Source organism: Acinonyx jubatus, chromosome A1 (assembly GCF_027475565.1).
Source record: "Acinonyx jubatus isolate Ajub_Pintada_27869175 chromosome A1, VMU_Ajub_asm_v1.0, whole genome shotgun sequence".
Classification (NCBI taxonomy): domain Eukaryota; kingdom Metazoa; phylum Chordata; class Mammalia; order Carnivora; family Felidae; genus Acinonyx; species Acinonyx jubatus.
The window spans coordinates 207,633,820-207,657,770 of record NC_069380.1 but is presented as its reverse complement, the minus strand read 5'-3'; the positions used below and the strand labels follow the sequence as shown (position 1 = coordinate 207,657,770).

The 23,951-nt window shown below is 38.3% G+C and overlaps 1 protein-coding gene and 1 long non-coding RNA gene across 8 annotated transcripts in view; both read right to left on the bottom strand.

Moving 5' to 3' along the window:
• Nucleotides 1–932: 932 nt before the first annotated feature.
• On the bottom strand, nt 933–5,927 carry LOC113604141 (uncharacterized). Of its 3 annotated transcripts, none has more exons than XR_003425988.2 (3): nt 5,560–5,927; nt 3,788–3,933; nt 933–1,560 (listed from the first exon to the last, which is right to left on the bottom strand). It is a non-coding gene; the product is annotated as an uncharacterized LOC113604141 (long non-coding RNA). The 3 variants fall into 3 exon arrangements; XR_008289813.1 differs by lacking the exon at nt 933–1,560 and adding an exon at nt 2,035–3,105; XR_008289812.1 differs by lacking the exon at nt 933–1,560 and having other exon boundaries at nt 2,035–3,933.
• Nucleotides 5,928–13,673: 7,746 nt separating this feature from the next.
• The window catches only part of LMBRD2 (LMBR1 domain containing 2), a 47,928-nt gene continuing 37,650 nt past the window's right edge, over nt 13,674–23,951 (bottom strand). The window contains exons 16-18 of one of the 5 annotated variants that reach the window (XM_027075310.2): nt 23,333–23,438; nt 20,609–20,735; nt 13,674–19,729 (exon numbers count right to left, since the gene is read on the bottom strand). In XM_027075310.2, coding sequence (XP_026931111.1) covers nt 19,645–19,729; nt 20,609–20,735; nt 23,333–23,438 — 318 coding nt within the window. In that variant the 3' untranslated portion in view covers nt 13,674–19,644. Of the gene's footprint in view, nt 19,730–20,608; nt 20,739–22,868; nt 22,961–23,332; nt 23,439–23,951 lie in introns of those variants that run through there. The other 4 variants (XM_027075309.2, XM_015077405.3, XM_015077341.3 and 1 more) reach the window with 4 other exon arrangements.

Genomic DNA, 23,951 nt, shown 5'->3' with positions numbered 1-23,951 from the left:
GGCTCAGTTGGTTAAGCCTCCAACTGTTGATTTTGGCTCAGGTCATGATCTTATGGTTCATGAGATTGAGCCCTGCGTTGGGCACAGAGACTGACCAGGATCCTCTCTCTCCCTCTCTCTGTGCCCCTCCCCAGCTCGCACTCTAAATAAAAACAAATAAATAAACAAACATTAAAAAAATAAAATTGGGGGTGCCTGGGTGGCTCAGTCCATCAAGTGTCAGACTTCCGCTCAGGTCATGATCTCATGGTTCATGGATTCGAGCCCCACGTTGGGCTCTGTGCTGACAGCTCAGAGCCTGGAGCCTACTTCAGATTCTGTGTCTCCCTCTCTCTCTGCCCCTCCCCTGCTCTCTCTCTCTCTCTCTCTCTCTCTCTCTCTCTCAAAAATAAATAAACATTAAAAATTTTTTTTTAATAATAAAATTGGTTCAGGGAAAAGAAGATGGAATGAAATAATGTTGGGACAAAAAGTGGTTAAAAGTGCTGTTTCAATGAAGAAAATACTTTCTATGAGGATAATTATTGACAATTACTGGGGACAAGAGAGAGGAATTTGTTTTGTCACTTCAGCAGTGTGATGAGCAGGGCAGCCTTCTTCCAAAAGGTCACAAGATTATGAGGAGAAAATAAATGCGGCCAAATGGGCAGTCATTTTAGGTTATAGTAAGTTTGATGAGGGTGTTCTGATTGGATTGGAGGGTGGGGGGTGCAGGCAGACAACTACTTCAAGCCAGGGAGAGAAGAGTCCAAGAAGGCTTCTTGAATCCAACGATCACGTCAAGATAATTTTCCCAGTTATATCTGGGACGATATCAAAGGTTTCAGTAACTATAAAAAACTAGTCAAGGAAGATGTAACTTATAATTTGGCTTAGTATTTTTATACATCTTAATCTTTAGGTAGTGTAATTAAATGTTTACTTTCTGCCTACTATATGCCATACACTATGGTAGGTTCTGTGGATCTCGTAGTGTGCAAGGAAAACATGATCTTTGCTCTCATGGACCTTACGGTTTGACAGGGAAAGCAGATATTGAGCAAATCATTACAAGGAAAAAATTACCAGTGTGTTAAGTGTTTAAAAAGAAAGAGGTAGGGGCGCCTGGGTGGCGCAGTTGGTTAAGCGTCCGACTTCAGCCAGGTCACGATCTCGCGGTCCGTGAGTTCCAGCCCCGCGTCAGGCTCTGGGCTGATGGCTCAGAGCCTGGAGCCTGTTTCCGATTCTGTGTCTCCCTCTCTCTCTGCCCCTCCCCCGTTCATGCTCTGTCTCTCTCTGTCCCAAAAAAAAAATAAATAAACGTTGAAAAAAAAAAATTAAAAAAAAAAAAAGAAAGAGGTAGGCATTATGAAGTGTACAAACAACGTAATTAGCTTAGCAGTTAGTACAGTAATTCTCTCTATGTGCTACTACCAATTTCATATATGTTGGTGGGGATACATTTTAAAAATTAAGCTTTTAAAATAAATGTTTAAAGGGGTACCTGCCTGGCTCAGTCGGTAGAGCACGCAACTCTTGATCTCAGGGTTGTGAGTTCAAGCCCTACATTTGGCATGGAGCCTTAATTAAAAAAGAAAAAAAATTAAGTAACACAGGGACTAGTTTTGAGAAATTCAAGACATTTGGTATACATTTTTGGAAATCAGCACATGAAAATAGGAACACCTGGGTGGCTCAGCCAGTTAAGTGTCCAACTCTGGATTTTGGCTCAGGTCATGACCTCATGGTTCATGATATCAAAACGCACATAAGGGTCTGTGCTGGCAGTGCGGAGCCTGCTTGGGATTCTCTCTCTCCCTGTCTCTTCCCCTCTCCTCCTCGTGCTCTCTCTCTCTCTCCTCTCTCTCACTCAAAATAAGTTTAAAAAACTTAAAAAAAGAGAGAAAGAAAATATAAACATTAACAATATGAGAGAGAAAAGACTTGCATAAATAATGTTAGGCCCTGTAGGTCACACTCGAAAAGTGTATGTTCCCTGCTAAATCTAGTTGGAGGATGGGAGAACAGAGGGAATACTTTTCATTTGTTTAGGCCTGTTTTGTTTTGTTTTGTTTTGTTTTGTTTTGTTTCTGTGCCTATTGGCCAGTCTCTCAACTCCCTCCAATATTCTCTCAATAGGATTTTCAATAAGGTCAACTTATTGACTAATTTTTTTTTCCCCCCAGAGATGTTCTTTCTGGATTCTTCTATCAATTCAACCTGGACCAACTGCTCTCCAGGCCAACTGCACAGCTGATACCTTAGGACAAATCTTAACACTCTCTTGTTTTGCCACTTCTATATACTTACCCTTCGTCTTCCTCTTTCTTGGTCACCCCATTGTTCTGCTGGGACTAAACTCTGTAATAACTTCTTAAGAAGTGGTATATGAAAAGGAAAACCTTTGAGACTATTTTACTGTCAAGTCTTGTTGGGTTTTCTGTGTCCACTGCTGTATGTCAATGCTAAAAAGTTTGATGCCATTCTGAGTCCTACTCATCATTGCAGTATATCAAAACATTTAGGTTGCTTTTAAAATAGTTTTTTTTTTAAGTTTATATTTACTTTGAGAGAGAGAGAGCACATGTGAGTCAGGGAGGGGCAGAGAGAGAGAGGGAGAGAGAAAATCCTAAGCAGGCTCTAGACACTCAGTGTGGAGCCCCATACGGGGCTCAAACCTTCTCTATGGGATCATGTGGGAACTGTGAGATCATGACGTGAGCTGAAATCAAGAATCAAACACTTAACTGACTGAGCCACCCAGGCACCCCAAAACATTTAGATTGCTTTTTATTAACCACTGCTATTCTGAAATGTCACCATGATTTCCCCTGGTGTAGGTCATTTTTTTATTCTTTGTGTTGAATGCAGGTGGGATCTTTCACTATGGAGCTACACGTATTTTAGTTCTGGAAATTTTTCTTGTATTAGTTGTTTGATAAGTTTCTCCTGCAATTTTGCTGTTTTCTTTTCCTGGATTGTTATCAGAAAAAATCATTGTGATGGGGTGCCTGGGTGGCTCAGTTGGTTAAGCATCCGACTCTTGATCTCTCAGCTCAGGGTCTTGATCTTAGGGTCTTGAGTTCAAGCCCCAGGTTGGGGTCCACACTGGGCATGGAGCCTACTCTAAAAAAAAAAGAGAAATCATCTTGATCCAATCTCCACAAATTATACACAAGGTTTCATGCAACATAAAGCAGTATTTTGTCAAATTGATCTGGAAATGTGTGCGAAGGGTTTGCATGAATGGGTTGAAGACAGAAGTGAGAGGATGTGAGATGGAGGGATGCAGAAGATGATGAGGAGAGTGAAACAGTGTTTCAAACTTTCTTATGCTAGAGTTATGGTTTAAGATGGACTTTGAAATAAACACAGATAGCACACACATATCATTTTCATTGTAATAACTCAGTAGAACTAAAATGAAGTTTTGCTGAACATTTAACATATGCAAGGTTTATCATCTATGGTGGGAGGGTCCAAACAGTATTGTCCAATATGGCAGCCATCAGCTACATGTGGCTATTGAACACTTGAAATGTGGCTAGTGTGAATTGTGAAATACACACCAGATTTCAAAGACTTAACACAAACAAATGTGAACTATGTCATTAATAATTTTTATATTGTTTACACATTGAAATGATATTTTGGATATATGACTTTCAATAAAATATATGATGAAAATTAGTTTGACCTGTTTTTATTTTTCATGTGTCTTCTGGAATATAAATACATCATGGGACTTGCATTTATAGCTCATGTTGTATTTCTACTGGACAGAACATGGAATAGAAAGACAGGATACCTAATGTGAACGAAAGTCCATTCTGTTGAAGTAAGATCACATCATGCCCATGGTCTTGAAGAATCTGAGATACCTGGGCCATCAGTAGATAATGGCTTCCCCTTGGGAACAGGGCTTCATTTTTGTGAGGTCCATGAAGAGAAAGGCTAGGGTGGGAGGGTAGGGAAACAGAGAAGCTTCAGGATAAACCTTCGCTGGATGGCGAGCAGAAGGAAAGCTTCATCTGCCTCTTCATTTCCTATATGGGCAACCCCGCCCTGGACCCTCAGAGTCCTCATGCAGAATGATTCCTGACTCTCTGAGCCCTCCTCACCTGCCGCAACTCTCCTCTAGTTTCCCTGTCCTGTGACCCAGAATGATAGGTAGAGAGGAAAAGGTTAGGACTTGCAGTCCCTGGATGTAGAGAAAACACATATTTTAAAACAGTGCTGGGAACATCTGACCATGAGAGAAATTCCCTCAGGCTTAAAGTTTTTCTTAAGAATGTAACAAACACTACCTACTCCCTCCCCCATTCACGTTTCCCACAGAAATGAACAACTCAGCACCTACAGTTATCAGGCCAACAAAGGAAAAAAAAGTTGGGGGGGGGGGGAATGGACCAAAACCATATTAAATAAAGTCCCTTGCCCATAGTTGGGGGCATTCACTTTCAAACGTCCCCTCTCTGTAAAGAGAGCTTTCATACTATTCTTACTTTCTAATCTTATATTCTAATAAACTTTTGCCTACTGCTCATTTTATTTTGTGTCCACTTCTTCGTTTTTCTAGGTGGGGAGACAATAAATTCTGAGGAAGTGAGGTAAAAAAAAAAATCCTGCAACGGGAGGGGCTCTATCCATGACAATGTGATAAGTTCTAGAGGACTTACTTAGAGCTTAAAGCATTCTTCTTTCTAGGAAATAGACTACATTTTTTAAAAGGTCAAGCCCCTTGGGGCACCTGGGTGGCTCAGTCAGTTGAGTGTCTGACTTAGGCTCAGGTCATGATCTCACTGGTTGGTGGGTTTGAGCCCCACAATGAGCTCTGTGCTGACAGCTCGGAACCTGGAGCCTGGAATTCTGGGTCTCCCTCTCTCTCTGACTCTACCCCCCTCATACTCTGTCTCTAACATAAATATTAAAAATAAAAAAAATTTTTTAAGGTCATGCCCCTTAATCAAGCTCCAAAACCTAATTCCACTTGGTGGTATACCTACGACTTCCTATAGCAGACAGCAGATCAGGGGTATCCTAGATACCCAAAGAGGAGGGGTATCCTCCTCTTTGGGAATTTTTGCGACAGTGGAAACCAGAAAGTGGCTGGAAAGTGAGCCCAGGAGGCAGTCATGGGGCGGAGGTGGAACTAGTCCTTAAAACTAGAAACTTCCTTTAAGTGTAAATGCTTTGTGCGGGGGGCGGGGGGGGGGGGGTACTTATTTTGGGCCTGAGCTTGGCTCCAGTAAGAATTCAGACGTGGTGGGTGTGAAAATAAAGGAAACCTTTAAAGTAGAGCGAGGAAGCCCTGAAGGGGGAGCTCTCACGCACGCACCACACAGCCCACGGAAGCAGCAGGAAGAAGGAAGATCATGGTTTCCACCACGGGAGGCACTTTTCACACGGGAGTTTTTTTTATCTCCTGCCTTTAAGAAAAGGAAAGGAGCTCTCAACCTGCCCCAGCTGCCTGCAACCAATGAGAAACTGCCCCAGTCTCAAACTCTTGTTCTTCTCCAAGGAGCTTTTGTTCAGAATAAACCCTCCCCAATTTCCTCCTCAGACCTAATAAAAGCTGACCTTCTCTTCGTCTCTTGGGCTTCGCCATAGGTTCCTTGTCCTGAACTGTAGTTCCTTTGCTATCTCCACATACATTCATTCATTTTTTTGCTTACATAACATTGCTCTTTGCTCTGTTTAAAGTTAACGAGCGGTCCCTGCAGCCCGTCCTCACTCCCGCGCCAGAACTCGGCCCGACCAGATTGACGTGAAGGAGCGACGGAAGGCTGGCTGAGACCGCCTAGGGCAAAGGGCACAGTCCTCCCCGCCGGCGCCGCCTCCAAGCGCCCGCCTGCAGTCACCTTCCGCCGGCGCGCGGCGGCGCAGACTCCCGGGGCTTCCCCAGCCCAGCCGCGGAGGGGCGGCCCAAGCGCGCGCTCTGCCCGCCCCGCACTCACCCACAGAGGACGCGGCCAGGATTTGGGCGCCTTCCGGCAGCAAGAGCCCCGGCGGCATCAACGCCAGAAGCAGCGCGGTCGGCCCTGCGCTACTCGCGCGCGCGGTGCCCGCCACGCCGGGCGCTGTGCTGCGCCCTGGGCCTGGCACCGCATGGGGGGCGAACTCCAGGCTGCAGGACCCGAGGGCGGGGTGCCTTCTCCGACCGGGTCGCAGCCAACGGTCTGGCCTGGCTTCTTTCCCCTGCCCCTGCTCGGCCCTTTGATAGCTATTGGGGCCCACCTCTTTGGCCCTGCCTAGAAATCCGGGTTTGGAGGGTCTGCATGAAAATCTCATGAGGACAGGCGCCTCCTTGAAGTGGGCAGGTGAAACTCAGCAGCGCTAGCCTGGAATGCTAACTCGGGATACCCGGATTCTTCTTTTCGTATCCCAGGGTCCCTTTTTTTGGACCGTTCTTCTGACTTGGGTGCCCATTGCCCTTCTCACTAATTCTAATAGTCACACATACCTGATTTCCAGTTCTCCCCTTCTTCCCCCAGAGGGTGGCGATGCTGTTTAAACCTCACCCCAGAGGTGTTGATGTTTTAACAATATCCCACTCAAGCCCCGGTACCTCCGATAATTAGCAGTAGCACAAATCCGGCGGGGATGGTGACTGAGTAAATTCACCCATTCAACACAAATTTATTGAACACTTAGTATGGGTCAGGCAAGAGTGGGTCTGCAAACAAAACAAAAATCATTCCTCACGGAACTTCTGTTACGGAGATGAGTACAGTATTGGCAATAGTATGTTAGTGCTAAGTTTTAAGGAAAAAAAATTAAGTAGGGATGGCCCCTCTGAAAGATGACTTCTAGATAAGGCTCTGAAGGAAGAGGATGAGTTTGACAACGAGGATGTTCGCTGTTTCTTAATAAATGAGTGTCTGCTATGGGGCAGCACTATGCCTTGCCTTGCTTTGCCTTTCTTCCCTCCCTCCCTTCTACCTTTCCTTCCTACCTTCCTTTTTTTTTTTCTTTGGTGTTAAGGTACCATCATTTATTTTGGCATTTTCAAATACATTATTTGATTATAATCCTCACAACCATCCTGATGAGCTCTGTTATAAACGATCTCACTCCCCAACTTTTTCTGACAAAGGAATCTGAGGTTCAGGTTTACTGGGAGTCTCTGACTTAACCAGGATTCAGGGGATCCAAACACCATATTAAGAAATGCCACTTTCTTATCGATTCTTACAGTAAGATGTATATTTTTGGTGTTTTTTAAATGTTTATTTATTTTTGAGAGAAAGAGAAGGGGGCAGAGAGGGAAGGGGCAGGGAGAGGAGGAGACAGAGAATCCCAATCAGGCTCCTCACTATCATCACAGGGTCCAATGATGGGCCCGAACTCCAGAACCCGGAGATCATGACCTGAACCTAAACCAAGAGCAGGGGGCTTAATGGACTGAGCCACCCAGGAGCTCCTCTATATTTTTGGATCTTCCACATACATAACCATCAAAATCAAGATAAATAAAAGTTTCCTTCTTCTTTTCTCATCCTTAGGCCTTTTATTTCTCTTGTCTTATAATTATGGAACATACAATGCTGAATAGAAGTGCTGATGGTAGGCATCCTTGGCTTGTTCTGGATCTCAAAGGTAAAGCCTGTAGCATTAAGGATGATATCTGCAGTTTTAGGTTCCTCTTTATATGTATACATGTGTATATATACATATATAGATACTCATCCTTTATCAAAAAAAAAGAATGTTCTTTTAAAAAATGGGACTTTAAAAATATATAAATGAATTTTATCAAAATGTTTTCAGCATTTGAGATGATGATGTGATTTTGCTCTTTTAAACTATTAATGTGATTTACAGAAACTGACTTTTTAAAATCTTTTACATTTTGAAATAGAGACATTCAGAAAAGTGCATACGATACAAATGTATATTGTGTATAGTGTACCATGAGCTTAGAATGCAGCTTCCCCCACTCCCAATTTATATGGTAAATTATATAATTTAATTCTCTCTAAAGATGTTAACATTACAAAATAAAATGCACATATAGCAAAGCACACATAACTACACAACACTACTCAACAATTCATTACAAAGTGAACACCTATAAAATTGCCACTCTACAGGGGCACTTGGGTGGCTCAGTCGGTTGAGTGTCCGACTTTGGCCCTGGTCATGATCTCATGGTTCCTGAGTTCAGGCCCCACATCAGGCTCTCTGCTGTCAGCCTGTCAGTGCAGAGCCCACTTCAGATCCCCTGTTCCCCTCTCCCTGCCCCCATCCCCACTTGGGCTCTCCTCAAAATCAGTAAATATTAAAAAATAAAAATAAGTGCCACTCTACAAAGAGAACACAGGCAATGCAGAAGCTTCTCTTGCGCTGCACTTCAATCACTAATCCCTTCCTCCTCCTCAAAGTTAAGCAATAGTCTGACATCTATGGTTATTTCTTCCTTAATTTTCTTATGGTTTTACTACAAAGCATTCATGTTTTTACTATACTTGGTTTTGGCTGCTTTTGAAGTTTGTCTAAGTGTAATCACACTATATTACTTTTTCACATCTACCTTCCTTTGATACACATGTTGTTTCATCTGTGTTGTTGCATAGCTGCAATTAACTCATTTTCATTTGGTTTTTTATGTACATATCCATCATGTTGGGTAAATAAATCTGTTCTGTTTATTGAACTGTTTATGGCTGAGGCTATTATGAATAATGCTGCTATGAACATTCTTGTATGTCTTCTTGTGCACATATACATTTTTGTGTGATATATATATTCATTGCCAAGCCCAAAGTCACCTGTTTTCTGTTATCTTCCAGAAGTTTTATAGTTTTGTTACAGTTTCAGATTTATGATTCATTTTGAGTTAATTTTTGTGAAAAATATAAAGTCAGCAGTGTCTAGATTTTTTTTTTTTTTTGCATGTGGCTATTCAGTTGTTTCAGCATCATTTGCTGAAAAGACTATCCTTCCTTCATTGAAGTACCTTCATTCCTTTGTCAAAGATCAATTGTCTATATGTGGGTCTATTTATGGGCTTTCTATTGTGTTTAACTCATCTGTCTAGTCTTTTGTCAATCCCACAATGTTTTGATTACTGTAGCTGCATAGTAAGTTTTGAAGTTGGGTAGTGTCAATTCTCTGACTTTTGTTCTTCTTCAACATTGTGTTGGCTTTTCTGGGTCTCTTGCTTCAGCATATAAACTTTGGAATTAGTTTGTCAATATCCACAAAATAATTTATTGGAATTTTTACTGGGATTGCATTGACTCTGTAGGTTGGGAAGAACTGACATCTTGAGAGTGTTGACTCTTCTCTCCATGAACGTGGAATCTCTCCAGTTATTTAGTTCTTTAATTTCTTTCATCAGTTTTGTACTTTTCCTCATATACATCTCATATATACTTTGTCAGATTTATACCTAAATAGCTCATTTTGGGGTGTGCTAATGTAAATGGTATTGTGTTTTTAATTTAAATTTCACTTGTCCATTGGCTATATGGGAAAGTGATTGACTTTTGCATATTACTTTATACCCTGCAACCTTGCTATAATAATCACTTATTCCAGGAGGGTTTTGTCAATTCTTTTAGATTTTCTACATAGACACGATGTCATCTGCTAACAAAGGCAGCTTTATTTCTTTCTTCCAAATCTGTGTATCTTTTATTGCCTTTACTTGTCTTAAATTGCATTAGCTAGGACTAATATAAATGGTATTGTTTTTTATTTAAAACTTTTATTTAAATTCTACTTAATGCAGGGGTGCCTGGGTGGCTCAGTCCGTTAAGCGTCTGACCTCAGCTCAGGTCATAATCTTGAGGTTCATGAGTTTGAGCCCCATGTCAGGCTCTGTGCTGACAGCTCAGAGCCTGGAGCCTGCTTTGGATTCTGTGTCTCCCTCTCTCTCTGCCTCTCCCCCACTCATGCTCTGTCTCTGTCTCTGAAAAATGAATGTTAAAATTGTTTTAAAAATAACTTCTATTTAATACAGATGGTAAAATGGGTTTCAGGTGTAGAACTTAGTGATTCATCACTTACATATAACACCTAGTGCTCATCACAAGTGCCCTCTGTAATACCCATCACTCATTTAGCCCATTCCCCACCCACCTCTCTCCATCAACTGTTTTTCTATACATAAGAGTCTCTTGTGGTTTGCCTCCCTATTTTTATCTCATTTTTCCTTCCCTTTCCTTATGTTCACATTGTAAATTCCACATATGAGTATTTGTCTTCCTCTGATTTTATTTTGCTTAGCATAATATTTTTATCTCATTTTTCCTTCCCTTTCCTTATGTTCACATTGTAAATTCCACATATGAGTATTTGTCTTCCTCTGATTTTATTTTGCTTAGCATAACACACTCTAGCTCTATTCATGTCGTTGCAAATGGCAAGATTTCATTCTTTTAATGGCTGAGTAATATTCCATTGTGGGTATGCATGTATACATATATACACCACATCTTTATCCATTCATCAGATGATAGACATCTGGACTCTCTCCACAGTTTGGCTATTGTTGATAATGCTGCTATAAACAACAACCTCTTTGACCTCAGCCACAGCAATTTCTTACTTGACACATCTCCAAAGGCAAGGGAATTAAAAGCAAAACTGAACTATTGGGACCTCATCAAGATAAAAAGCTTCTGTGCTGCAAAGGAAACAATCAACAAAACTAAAAGGCAACCAACGCAATGGGAAAAGATATTTGCAAATGGCATATTGGATAAAGGGCTAGTGTCCAAAATCTATAAAGAACTCACCAAACTCCACACCGGAAAAACAAATAATCCAGTAAAGAAATGGGCAGAAGTCATGAATAGACACTTTTCCAAAGAAGACATCCAGATGGCCAACAGACACATGAAACGATGCTCAATGTCACTCATCATCAGGGAAATACAAATCAAAGCCACACTGAGATATCACTGGTATCTCACACTGGTCAGAGTGGCTAAAATGAACAAATCAGAAGACTACAGATGCTGGTGAGGATGTGGAGAAACAAGAACCCTCTTGTGCTGCTGGTAGGAATGCAAACTGGTGCACCTGCTCTGGAAAACAGTATGGAGGTTTCTCAAAAAATTAAAAATAGAATTATCCCATGACCCACCAATAGCACACTGTTAGGAATTTACCCAAAGGATAGACACAGGAGTGCTGATGCATAGGGGCACATGTACCCCAATGTTTATAGCAGTGCTTTCAACAATAGCCAAATTATGGAAAGAGCCTAAATGTCCATAAACTGATGAATGGATAAGGAAGATGTGGTTTATATATACAATGAAATACTACTTGGCAATGAGAAAGAATGAAATCCTGCCATTTACGGCAACATGAATGGAACTGGAGGGGATTATGCTAAGTGAAATAAGTCAGTCAGAGAAAGACAGATACCATGTTTTCATTCATATGTGAATCTTGAGAAACTTAACAGAAGATCATGGTGGGGGGGGTGGGAAGGGAAGGGGGAAAAATAGTTACAAACCTAGAGGGAGGGAGGCAAACTGTAAGAGACTCTTAAATAGAACAAACTGAGGTTTGATGGGGCAGGGGGGAATGGGAGAGAGGGGAAAGTGGGTGATGGGCATTGAGAAGGGCATTTGTTGGGATGAGCATTGGGTGTTGTATGGAAGCCAATTTAACAATAAATTATATTAAATAAATAAATAAGATAATGCTGCTATAAACATCGGGGTGCATATATGCCTTTGAATCTGTATTTTTGTATCTTTTGGGTAAAAACCTAGTTGTGCAATTACTGGGTCATAGGGTACTTCTATTTTTAACTTTTTGGGAAATCGCCATTGTTTTCCAGAGTGGCTGCACCAGTTTACATTTTTATGTTTCTGTTAGTCATCTGGATGTCTTCTTTGGATGCCTGTTCATGTCTTCTGCCCATTTCTTAACTGAGTTGTTTTTTGGGTGTTGAGTTTGATAAGTTCTTTATAGATTTTAGATACTAATCCTTTATGAGATATATCATTTGCAAACGTCTTCTCCCATTCTGTAGGCTGCCTTTTAGTTTTGTCGATTGTTTCCTTTGCTGTGCAGAAGCTTCTAATCTTGATGAATGAAGTTCTAATAGTTCATCTTTGCTTTTGTTTCCCTTGCTTCAGGAGTTGTGTCTAGTAAAAAGTTGTTACAGCTAAGGTCAAAGCAGTTACTGCCTGTGTTCTCCTCTAGGATTTTGATGGTTTCCTGTCTCATATTTAGGTGTTTCATCCATTTTGAATTTATTTTTGTGAATAGAGTGGTCCAGTTTTCCCAACACCATTTGTTGAAGAGACTTTTTTCCATCGGATGTTCTTTCTTGCTTTGTCGAAGATGAGTTGACTATATAGTTGTGGGTCCATTTCTGGGTTTTCTACTCTGTTCTTCTGATCTATGTGTTTTTGTGCCAATACCATACTGTCTTGATGAATACAACTTTGTATCGTAGTTTGAAGCCTGGACTTGTGATGCCTCCAGCTTTGCTTTTCTTTCTTAAGATTGCTTTGGCCATTTGGGGTCTATTTGGGGTCTTTTGTGGTTTCATACAAATTTTAGGATTGCTTGTTCTATTTCTGGGAAGAGTGCTGGTGGTATTTTGATAGGGATTGCACTAAATGTGTAGATTGCTTTGGGTAGTATAGACATTTTAAATAATATTTGTTCTTCCAATCCACAAGCATGGAATGCTTTTCCATTTCTTTGTGTCCTCTTCAATTTCTTTCAGAAGTGTTCTATAATTTTCAGAGTACAGATCTCTTACCTCTTTGGTTGGGTTTATTCCTAGGTATCTTATGGTTTTTGGTCCAATTGTAAATAGGACTGATTCCCTAATTTCTCTTTCTGCTGCTTCATTATTGTTGTATAGAAATACAACACATTTCTGTACATTGATTTTATATCCTGTGACTTTGTTAAATTCATTTATCAGTTCTAGTAATTTTTTGGTGGAGTCTTTCAGGTTTTTTTACATAGAGTATCATGTCATCTGCAAATAGTGAAAGTTTGGTTTCTTCCTTGCTGATTTGTATGTTCTTTTACTTTTTGTTGTCGGATTGCTGAGTTTAGGACTTCCAGTACTATGTTAAATAACAATGGTGAAAGTGGGCATCCCTGTCTTGTTCCTAAATGGCATTATGTTTTTAATTTCAAACTTCAATTTATAAAGGAAAGCAACTCTCTTTTCTTAGCCTAGCTAATGGTTTCACCAATTTTATTGATATTTCCAAGCACCCAGCTTTTGGTTTGTTGATTTTCCTTATTGTTTTCCTGCTTTAAATTTCATTGACTTCTAATTTTTATAACAGTTACTTATTTTAGGGGCGCCTAAATTTAGGTTTAGCAACCAACTTTGGCTCAGATCATGATCTCGCAGTTCATGGGTCTGAGCCCCATGTTGGGCTCTGTGCTACAGCTCAGACCCCGGAGCCGGCTTCAGATTCTGAGTCTCCTTCTCTCTGCCCCTCTCCCACTCATGTTCTTTCTCTCAAAAATAAATGTCAAAGAAATTTTTTTAAAAACACTATTACTTAACTATAAACACAGGATAAAGTAATGTAGAACCTAAAGTACATTTAATTACTTATCTTAAAATATTTTGTTTGTAATACCTGTTAATATATTTGTAAGAAACAAAGAAAGCTTCAGGCTCCTTAAGAGTTTAATCTCTTAGGATAGTATGAAAAGATGGTATGAAATCAAATGCATAATCTGCAAAATTCTTAGGAACTTGTAGAAATGTACTTTATTTCATGCAAAGCTACATAATTTCCTATATTTTAATAGCTAATCAAATAAACATTTCAAAAAATTCATTACATCACAATAAGTTAAAATACTACAAAGCAACTGCAAGTCCACGAGTTTGTCAAAACCAAACTGAGAGAACATTATGCACAGATAAGGCCAAAGATGCTAACTCACGTATAGGTAGCACTTTGTAGCTTTTTCCACATACATATTTGAAAATGTAGTGAGAATATGCAGAGAAAAATAGTTAAATCCACAACCCATTGGTCAGACAGGAAAACATTTGTCATTACATATCAGGTAGTAATGGCTGATTAAAGATAAATTTGGCATCATGCACCAAAAATCAACATAATGAACATTTAGAAAAATTATCAGATGCACACTTGAGAAAAACCTATCTTCCATTTCCCCTAACCCACTGAATTAAAGAACAAGCACTTTATTAATGCAACATAGGAATTGAGCTTTTGGTATACTTTGCTTGGGTACTGTTAGTTATAAAAAGACACTGAAGGGATGAAGGAATATTTCAAATTCACACTGGACTGAACTTCAGAATACTGCCCTAAGTAAACAGGATGTGGGTAGAACTTATTTGAGAAAGATTTTTAAACTACTTAAAAGCACTACAATTAGTTACTACAAAAACATTTTATAAAAATTAAATATCAGAAAGTAACAACATCAATATTAGAGCTCTTGTTTCAATGCTATATAATTTATAAATATATATTAGATTACAGTAATTTAAAAGACACGTCCACATGTTCTCTACCTTCTAAGATGAGAAAAATCCTTCAAGCTGTTTTCAAAGTATGGACAAAAACAAATCCATTGGATTGCTTTTAGTAAAATAAATACACAGTCTCTCCCCTACAACTTGGTGTACTAAGTGAGGAAGATGCTAGCCAGTACTCTTTTGAGACATACAGCTCTAAGTGACTAGGTTGATACGATTTTTATCAATAATATCAATTCAAAATTGTGTTGTATAGTCAGATTAATAAATTATGACTTTCCCTTACATTATGTCTGCCATAGTAAACCACTCTTTCTACTCTTTTGCACTAAGTACAGAAAAAATATGTTAGAAAATGACAGATCAAGGTTACCACAAAAGGAAAAGATTTTCAGGAGGAAAAAAAAAAAAGGTTAATTATCCCCAGGGAGTGTGTTAAAAACAAATGTCTCTTAGAATATCAACAAGAAGAGGAACATGCCAATATTCTTGCTTTATCAACAAATTAAAAATTACAGCAAGGTTTCAATCAACCTCAACAGACAAATCTTTTGACAATAAAATTTTAGGAAGACCAGGCTGAGCGTGAAAGGAATTAGAGGTGAGGTCATGCTCCCACTGATGGGACTCATATGGGGCAAGGCTTGTGCCTGCTCTGCTGGGGGAGATGATCACAGGACCTGGTCCTCAGGAACTGGGATAGGGGATGACACGCCTTGGTCCTCCAGCTCTCTGAGCAGGAAAAAAGTCCTTTGGGAAGAAGTACCCTACATCGAGGGAATTCATATTTTAGAAGGCCTCCTGTAAACCCTCATGTAGTGTTCCAACCTCTTCTAATGAAAACTTTGCCAACGACGTAGGTTATTTATGAGTTTCTTGTCATAAAAAGATACCTCAAGGCTCTAAATCTTTTTGGGGGTTTTGTTTTGTTTTTAACAATCACTGGTTTTGGAAATCCATTTTTATGCCAAAACATTACACTGAAAATAAGGCATTTTAATGAAATGCCCTCCTTAGTGACCTAAAGACAACACACCAAGCCAGCTTACATCACATTCACATTCAGATGCTGCTTAGTTGTCTAGAAAAATCTGTTTCACTACTTTAGGTGCAACATTGCTATTCAAGTAGTGGGATCTGGCATCAGAACTAGTTCCTTTTGAGTGTACAGATCATCAGAAACAACTGTGTACACAAAACAGAAGAAAAATCTGTCAGTACATTAAAAATCACACTATAAAGAGAGGCCTCAGGTAAAAAAGGAATGAGGAAGGGAGGAAGTAAAGAAAGGAAAGATAAAACTCTATTTACTTCTCAACATTTAGAATTTAATGTAATGTGATCCATTACACTTCAGAGATTCAAGTATGTTAAGATCTTTCAGGGACATGTTTTGCCTCTTTAGTGCAAATACACTTATCCTTATGATTTTCAGTCATGGTCCATTCAAATCACAAGTACAAAACTCAACATTACTGAACAGTGTAAATTATAATAAGGGAGAGTTTGTTTTTCCTTTAAGATGGTAATCAACACACAACCAAGAACATTCCCTGAATCTATTATAAGATAAAAACTGAGGTTTGTTTTTGCACATAAATGGAATTCTTTCATTCGTATGCTGAAGTATACTTTAAAAAAAAAAAAAAACACAAATCAACTTTCCTCTCCACATTTAATTTCATTTGGGTACACAACCAGTGTAAATTTCAGAAGTGATACTCTAATCAAATAGAATTCAAAACCAAATCAACTGGGGCGCCTGGGTGGCTCAGTCGGTTAAGCGTCCGACTTCGGCTCAGGTCATGATCTCACGGTCCGTGGGTTCGAGCCCCGTGTCGGGCTCTGTGCTGACAGCTCAGAGCCTGGAGCCTGTTTCCGATTCTGTGTCTCCCTCTTTCTCTGACCCTCCCCTGTTCATGCTCTCTCTCTCAAAAATAAATAAACATTAAAAAAAAAAAAACATCAACTCACAGCATTTTTTGATGGTATGGGTTGTCTAATTTTCCAATCTATTTTTTATAAATGGAAAATCCTTGAAAGTTTTAATTTAGCTCTTACCACTCTTGTGAAATGAGGGCCTGTTTTGTGTTGCAATTATTCCACAGCCCTGTATTCATTTGGAAAGAGAGCAAATTCTAGTAATTAGGCTTATCCCTTATGTCTTATTTTAATAATGATTTTTATAAAAATGCTCTATTGATAACAAGTTATTGATGTAACAAAAGTTAATTAGCAACTTACAGGTGATTCATGAAATTAATAAATTATTAATTATTATTTTCTGCAATGGCTATTTGAATTACTGGTTTACTGAATATCCTTACCTAACGATTATTTACAAAAATAATTTAAAAGTGTAAATCAGTTATCTATAATTTTATAAGAAAGACATCAAAAGCTAATTGTCAGAAGTAATTCTTCAGGAAATTACTCTGCATTTACAGTATCTGAATTTAGCAGTAATGTTTTGCATAAACTCCCCCCAAAAGAAGACTTTTGTTCGTACTCCAGTTTTTTACACAAGGTGGCTTAACAAATATTAACTTAGTTCTCCAGCAATAAACTCTTTATTCTTCAGGGGTTAAATCATTACCTTATGAACTCAAATTTACCCAGTCAGGTAACGCTGTAAAATCCTGTAAGATAAATTCTGCTTTAAAAAGTTGAACAGTCTAGATCACTTAAACAACCAAAAATCATTTGGAGAGTAACAAAAAGTCACAAAGGGAGCTATATTGTTTGTGAAGTATTACATATACTTCAATTACTATAATCATAACAATTTTAATAATAAAGGAAAGTAGTACATTCCCCTACATATTCCTATCAATCTCTTTTAGGGCATTATAAGTTACAGAAGTGACTGCATAATTTCTTCTCTTTTTCTGCTTCTACTTCTCCTACAGCATCTGGGTTTCACGACAAAACCTGATGAGAAACAACATTATACTTAAGGAAAATATTTCAGGGTAAACCCAAAGATGAAAAATACAAAAATATTATTTTCACAGGACTTTTGATAAATTATTCTAAAAACTGTTTTGCTTTGGGGACTTATAAGCTTCTCTGTAATAATAAGAAGCTGAACCCCTCTCTGGGCTGATCATTTCTCCACCCAACACCTTCAAGTACCACTAGGAAAAATAGCACAGCTAACAACTTATTTTGTTTTGTTTTTAACTCCAGCATACAAACATCAACTGAATACCCTCACAATAGTTTTGTGAGGTAGATCAGTAGGTAAATAGCAAGTATCATCTTCATTTCACAAATGAAGAAATTGAGGCACTGAAAGGTTACATAATTTGCCCAAGGTATTCAATGGTCGATCATGAAACTACAAACAGTACTGAATTATCTCTGCTCCTGGCCCATAGCTCACTAACCACACTTTACAATGAAAGGTTGTGTGTGTTCTAGTCTAAATGATCTTTGACTTTTGAGACCTTTGAGAATAAAATCTATCCATTTATAATTATTTTAAAGGGGCCTAACCTCAAAGATCATAAAAATTGAAAAAAAATCAGATTAGGATGATATACTATTCCTTTCAGTATCTGCATAGAACTGTCTTTAAAAAATTTACATGGTAATACTAACAGCAAAATAAAAAATTTAAAATTATGATTCAAGGGAGGATTACCTTCAAGAAACATATAATCATATTGTTAGGGTGACTATACAATTCATTTTCAAACTGGGATATCTAAGAGTGAAAGTGAGCACAATTAACAATTACACAGAATTAACAGGTATTAACCTGAGACTGTCGTGGGCAAGCTCAAGAACAGTCACCACTGGGTGAATCCATAGCAGGGGTCTCTGAATTGCAACCATTTCAGGGACATAAAAAACTCTCTGTAGCATGCTGTGCTCAACGGTACAGTATTCATTGTGCAATAAAACACTGATGACTTAAAATGCAATACGTAACTTTGGCTTAAACACAAAAGTTAATTTTTTTTTTAAATAATAAGCATGTTTAACGAAGTTATTGCACATTTCCACTCTATAAACCACCATTTTGGGGCACCTGGGTGGCTCAGTCAGTTGTCCAACTGCAGCTCAGGTCATGATCTCATGGTTCCAGTGTTCCAGCCCTGCGTCAGGCTCTGTGCTGACAGCTCAGAGCGTGGAGCCTGCCTCAGATTGTGTGTCTCCCTCTCTCTCTGCCCCTCCCCTGCTCATGCTGTGTCTCTCTCACAAAAGTAAAATTTTAAAAAAAATTTTAAAAGATTGAAATATGAACCACAATTTAGGTGTTAATAACTATTTTTTTTTACCTTTTAATAACCAAATGTTATTTTTCAAAAAGCATAAATAGGCACCTTTAAAAATTAGAGAATTTTTATGGGACTCTTTGGCTTTTAAAAAAAAAACCACCTGCTATTTACCATTAATGCTTCAGACTTTCCTTGAGTGGAATGATCAACACGTAAGTCAATATGCTAAATGATAAAGGTGAACATTTCTCCCTGAAATGAAAATCTTTTACAAAGCAATACCTAAAGCGTAAAATAATTTCCAGTTTCTACCAAAGACTGAAAGAATAATACATCACCTGATTATAGTACACATGCTGAAGATACTAACACTGTCAGTTGAAGTATCATCTTAATTATACATGCAAAAACCCCAATAATTTGCATATAGAGGTGAAAAAGAGCTTTCTACATTCAGTTATGTCTGGTAAGTAAGCCTTGTTTTAAGACATGGGTTTTGAAAATACCATTATTATTTGTGGTCTCCATCTCTTTGGGAAATACAGGATTAACATATTCTTTAGAAACAGCAAAAATGTAAATCACAACAATAAAACGTATGATGTTATTTAGTCATGACTTATGGCTTTCCTGGACCTTTAAAACAACTTTCCTGAAAAAAATTAACCTGAAACAAACTGAACTACATATTCTCAACATATACTGATTTCTATCATGAACTGAATCCTTCCATTACACCTGTACTTCTAAGGCAGACACTTCAGGAATGGTAATAAATCCTATGAGAAAAGATGACACTCTATTCAATAGGCAATAAACTATGATTACTGCGATGTGATTAACTTTCAGTGCCATTTTTGTCCTGACACTTTTCATTAAGAGTACAGTGTAAATTCTAGGGCATACATATGTTCGTAAAGACTGAACTGATGTGTTGATCTTGGTTAGTTGTTCCATAAACTCTTTCAGACTTTAAACATCATCGAATATTCTGCTGTGAGACATCGAGAGGTATCGTCCACCAGGCTGATACCTGAAAGGTGGATAAAGAAATGATCTGAGGCATCAAAAATAACAAAGGAGGAGAGAAAAACAAGGACACATTAAAAGGAAGTGGCTACATAATTAGTAAGCATAATTTGTAAAATCTATTCAGTAGCTGAAAGCAGAAACTTACTCTCCAAAGATATTACCCCAAGGGATTTACTTAATTATAAATTAACCAACAGCTTTTTCTGGAGCCTAGAATACACATATGAGAGGGTGAGAGATGTAAACAGAAAGGGAATATATATATCATGGGATTGAAGATTTAATAATCACTCTTAATTGTTCAGTATAAATAAAACATTCTAGTGTTTTTCCTATTTGTAGGCAAAAATGTCTTCACGCGTATGATATTCATGCATATTTTCATGCATATGATATTTTGCTTTTGTTTAATCATTTTCACAGAGCATAGTGGCTAAAAGCACAGATTCTACAGCCAGAGTCCTGGGATTTGAACACCCAACTTTGCCACTTGCAAGCTGTGTGACTCTGGTTGAGTTACTAAGCCTCTCTGGATTCAAATCCAATTGGATTTACAATCATAAAATGCAGTATTATGGTTAATGTGCTTAGGATAGTGTCTGACACCCAGTCATAGCTATGTAGCTATTGCTAAATACGATAAATTTCACAGATTCTACCAATTTTAATTCTTTCTTGTTTATAATATCACTAGTAGTTTATGGAGATAGCAATTTCAACTACCATCACTGGATGCTATAATTTTTAAAATATAAAAACATTAGAAGGTATAAAAAGGTACCAAAAATTGATTAATATGGTTTTTATTAGCAGTAAAGAATATTTTCCTTATGCTTATCTCATCAAATTGTATCTTATTAAAATTTCAGAATACTGGAGCCAAAATGACACAGCTAAAGCTTACCTTCCTGGTTCAGATTCAAGAGGATCATCAGTGAATGTTTCTGCATTAAAATCCAAAGGTTCTACATCTTGGAGGAGCTCTATTCGGTCCCTTTCCGTCCTGTTATTAGCCCTGGTATATTTGGATGCTGCTGTAAAAAAAGAAAAAAATTATGTCTACTTTTCTATGGCCTTTATGGGTCACAGTCTATGGACTCCCCCAAAATAGTCAAGATTATAAAGGACGTGAATTTTGATTGTGAAGACAACAGTAAGGAAAGATAACTACTTGATTCCTTAAAAATCAAATTAAAATGATAAATAGTATGACAGAAAATAACAAGGAAAAGTTATCCCTTATAGCTAATCTAAGCTCAGAAGCAGGTACAATGCAAAGACTCAATTAAAATGAATCAAAATTAACATTTAACTATGGTATCAAAACAGTGAAACTGTTCATTATCAAGTTTCCATTGGTTTCACAGTGAATCCAGACTTGATGTATCTCAGTTTTTGACTAGAATTTTCTTTAAAGTGTATTCAACTTAAGCTCTTCAAGAAAGGCCTGAGTCTTTCTCCCATTAGATAAGAGTTTAGGGCAGCAATGTCCAACAGAAATAAAATGCAAGCTCCATATTTACCTTGAAATTTTCTAATAGCTACATTAAAAAAGTAAAGAGAAACAGATGAAATTAATTTTAATATGTTCAATTCAATACATCCAATATATTATCATTTTAACATGGGACGCCAGCCACATTGCAAATGCTCAACAGCCTCATGTGGCTAATGATTACCAGCTTGGTCAGTACAGATCTAGAGAACTAACTCTCCCTTCTCTATGTGGACGAGGCAGATTTTCTTCATAAACAACCTAAACTTTCACAATGTTGTTTCGAGCAGTCCAATAGCTTCAAAAGAACTTTATGACATAGCTCTTTTTGAAAATTTAAAGTAAGCCAATTCTATCATATCTTACACTTTTGTCATCCTGGACTCTGCCCTTCATCTTTTCTCTCATTCCTTAGCACATATTGGTTGCCTCCCATATTCCAAGTTCTAAGTCATCATCCTAAAGCGCTGTATTTCCTGTTCTCTTGACCGTCCTCCCACACTCTCACATCTTTCTACTGCCCTACTCTGTGGTAAACAAGCTTCCAAATCTTTCTAGAATTCTCCCTCTATTACCTAGCTTTTTTTAATTTTTGAGAGAGAGAGAGAGAGAGACCACATGAGGGTAGAGGGGCAGGAGAGAGAATCTCAAGCAGGCTCAGCTCGATACAATGACCACGAGATCATGACCTGAGCCGATATCAAGAGTCAGACATTCAACTTATTGAACTATCCAGGAACCCTCTATTTCCTAGCTTTAACTAAAACTTTAGACCTCTATTTCTTCTTCTCTTTTCTGAAGTTTATTTATTTTGAGAGAGACAGCGTGAGTAGGGGAGGGACAGAGAGAGAAGGAGAGAGAGAATTCCAAACAGCCTCCGTGCTGTCAGTGCAGAGCCCGATGTGGGGCTCGACCTCATGAAAACTCGAGATTATGACCTAAGTAGAAACCAAGAGTTGGACCCTTAACCTACTGAGCCACCCATGCACCCCTCCCATTTCTTCTACCCTAAATCTCATTCAAACACATCCTTTCTTCCTCATCTCCAATCACTGCTTATTTTAGGCCCTCATCATGTCTTGATCGCATTACCAAAACAAATTAAACAGGTTTCTGTGTCTCACTTCTCTGGAAATCATGCTGTATATGGTGCTATCAAATTTATCTTCTAAACCAAAAATCTGAGCATGCTCCTTTCCTGATTGAAATCTTACCTTTGGGATAAAATCTAAACTTCTGGGCATGGTAATACCTGCTTCCCAACTATCTCTGTAGCCTCCCCTTATCAGGCTCCTCATACTTCAGGCTCTTGTCACAGAAACAAACTTGCATTATTCCCCCAAAGATTCTCACAAGTCACTCATTCGCCCTTCTGCCTAAAGCACCTTAATCTGGCTAAGTACTGTTCATTCCCAAATACCCAGTGAATATTTCTTTATCACAGAAATCCTTTCGCAGTAAAGATCTCTTTTTCCATCCCCTGAGTTGAGTTCCCTCGGCATCAGGTGTGTACCCCTCTACTCTCTCAGCGTTTCTGCGTCTCCCCCAAAGACAAGCATCCTCTGCCATCTACTCAGGTCAGAGTCCTGGGCAAAAACAGGTTTCTTGCCACCTTCCCAGGGCAGATGGCAGGGTCGAGGATGTGAGGAGGTTTCCTATCTCAACCCACCGGCAAATGTCTTCTGCTTGGTATCAGTCCGTCACTAAATTAATTAGCAAACCCAAGGACGGGAAATTTATCTTCTCCATGTCACTGTGTATCTAGGAAAGTACGTGACATATATGGGTCAGTTAGGAAACTGTCATAAAATGACTGAATTACCTACATCTACTAATAGAAAAGTAAAGAACAACATCGAGGTAAATAGTAGAAATCAGCATCTGCCTACAACATGCCTGGGTAAGTACTGATTACAACTCTTCATTCGCTCTCTCAATTTCTCCTTCTCCTCCCAGAATGCATATTTGGGTTTCCCTTCCTTCTATACACTGAGGGATGAGAAAGGAAAGAACTACAGAACCACATTTACAGTTCTATAAAGACATTTTTGAATGGATACCCTAATTCTCAGTCTCCATGCAAGCAAGCATAATAAAACAATTTCTAAGGGAACAGGAAAATAAACTACTTACATCGGTTGGTACTAATATCTGAGAGGTTTGATTCTTTCGGGTCAACATGAACATTTCTGTTTCTAGTGGAGTCTTCTCTATTCTGTCCATAACGTTCTTTCCATTCCTAGGACAGAAACACAAATAAATATATAACAAAAGAACTCACAGGCAGAAAATAATTCATCGGTATCAACAGATTACATATGCAGAGTAATAAAATTCAGTTATTCTCATCAGAAATTCACCAGATAATCAATATGATTAGCTAAGTGCCATTAAAATTTTCAAAAATAATTTTTCTTGTCACTACATGATTTTAATACAGTCTCCAAAGTTTTACAAATGAATATTTACAGACATATTTGCTAGCTATAATTAACCATCTCAATTCTTCTATCTAATGTCAAAACATTAACCTTTTCAATTCCTCTAAAATGTCAAAACATTATAGCTACAGTAAGCTTACCTTGACCATATAAAAGTTATAAGAATTCATAATAATTCATGAGATGTTAACAAAATTTTCTCCCATATGAATAAACTACAACTACCAAAGACCTGAAAAGTCACTCTGGATAGCAAAATCAGAGTTGTGTACAAGATGATTAGATAACTGCAGTCAAACCTATTAAGGGAG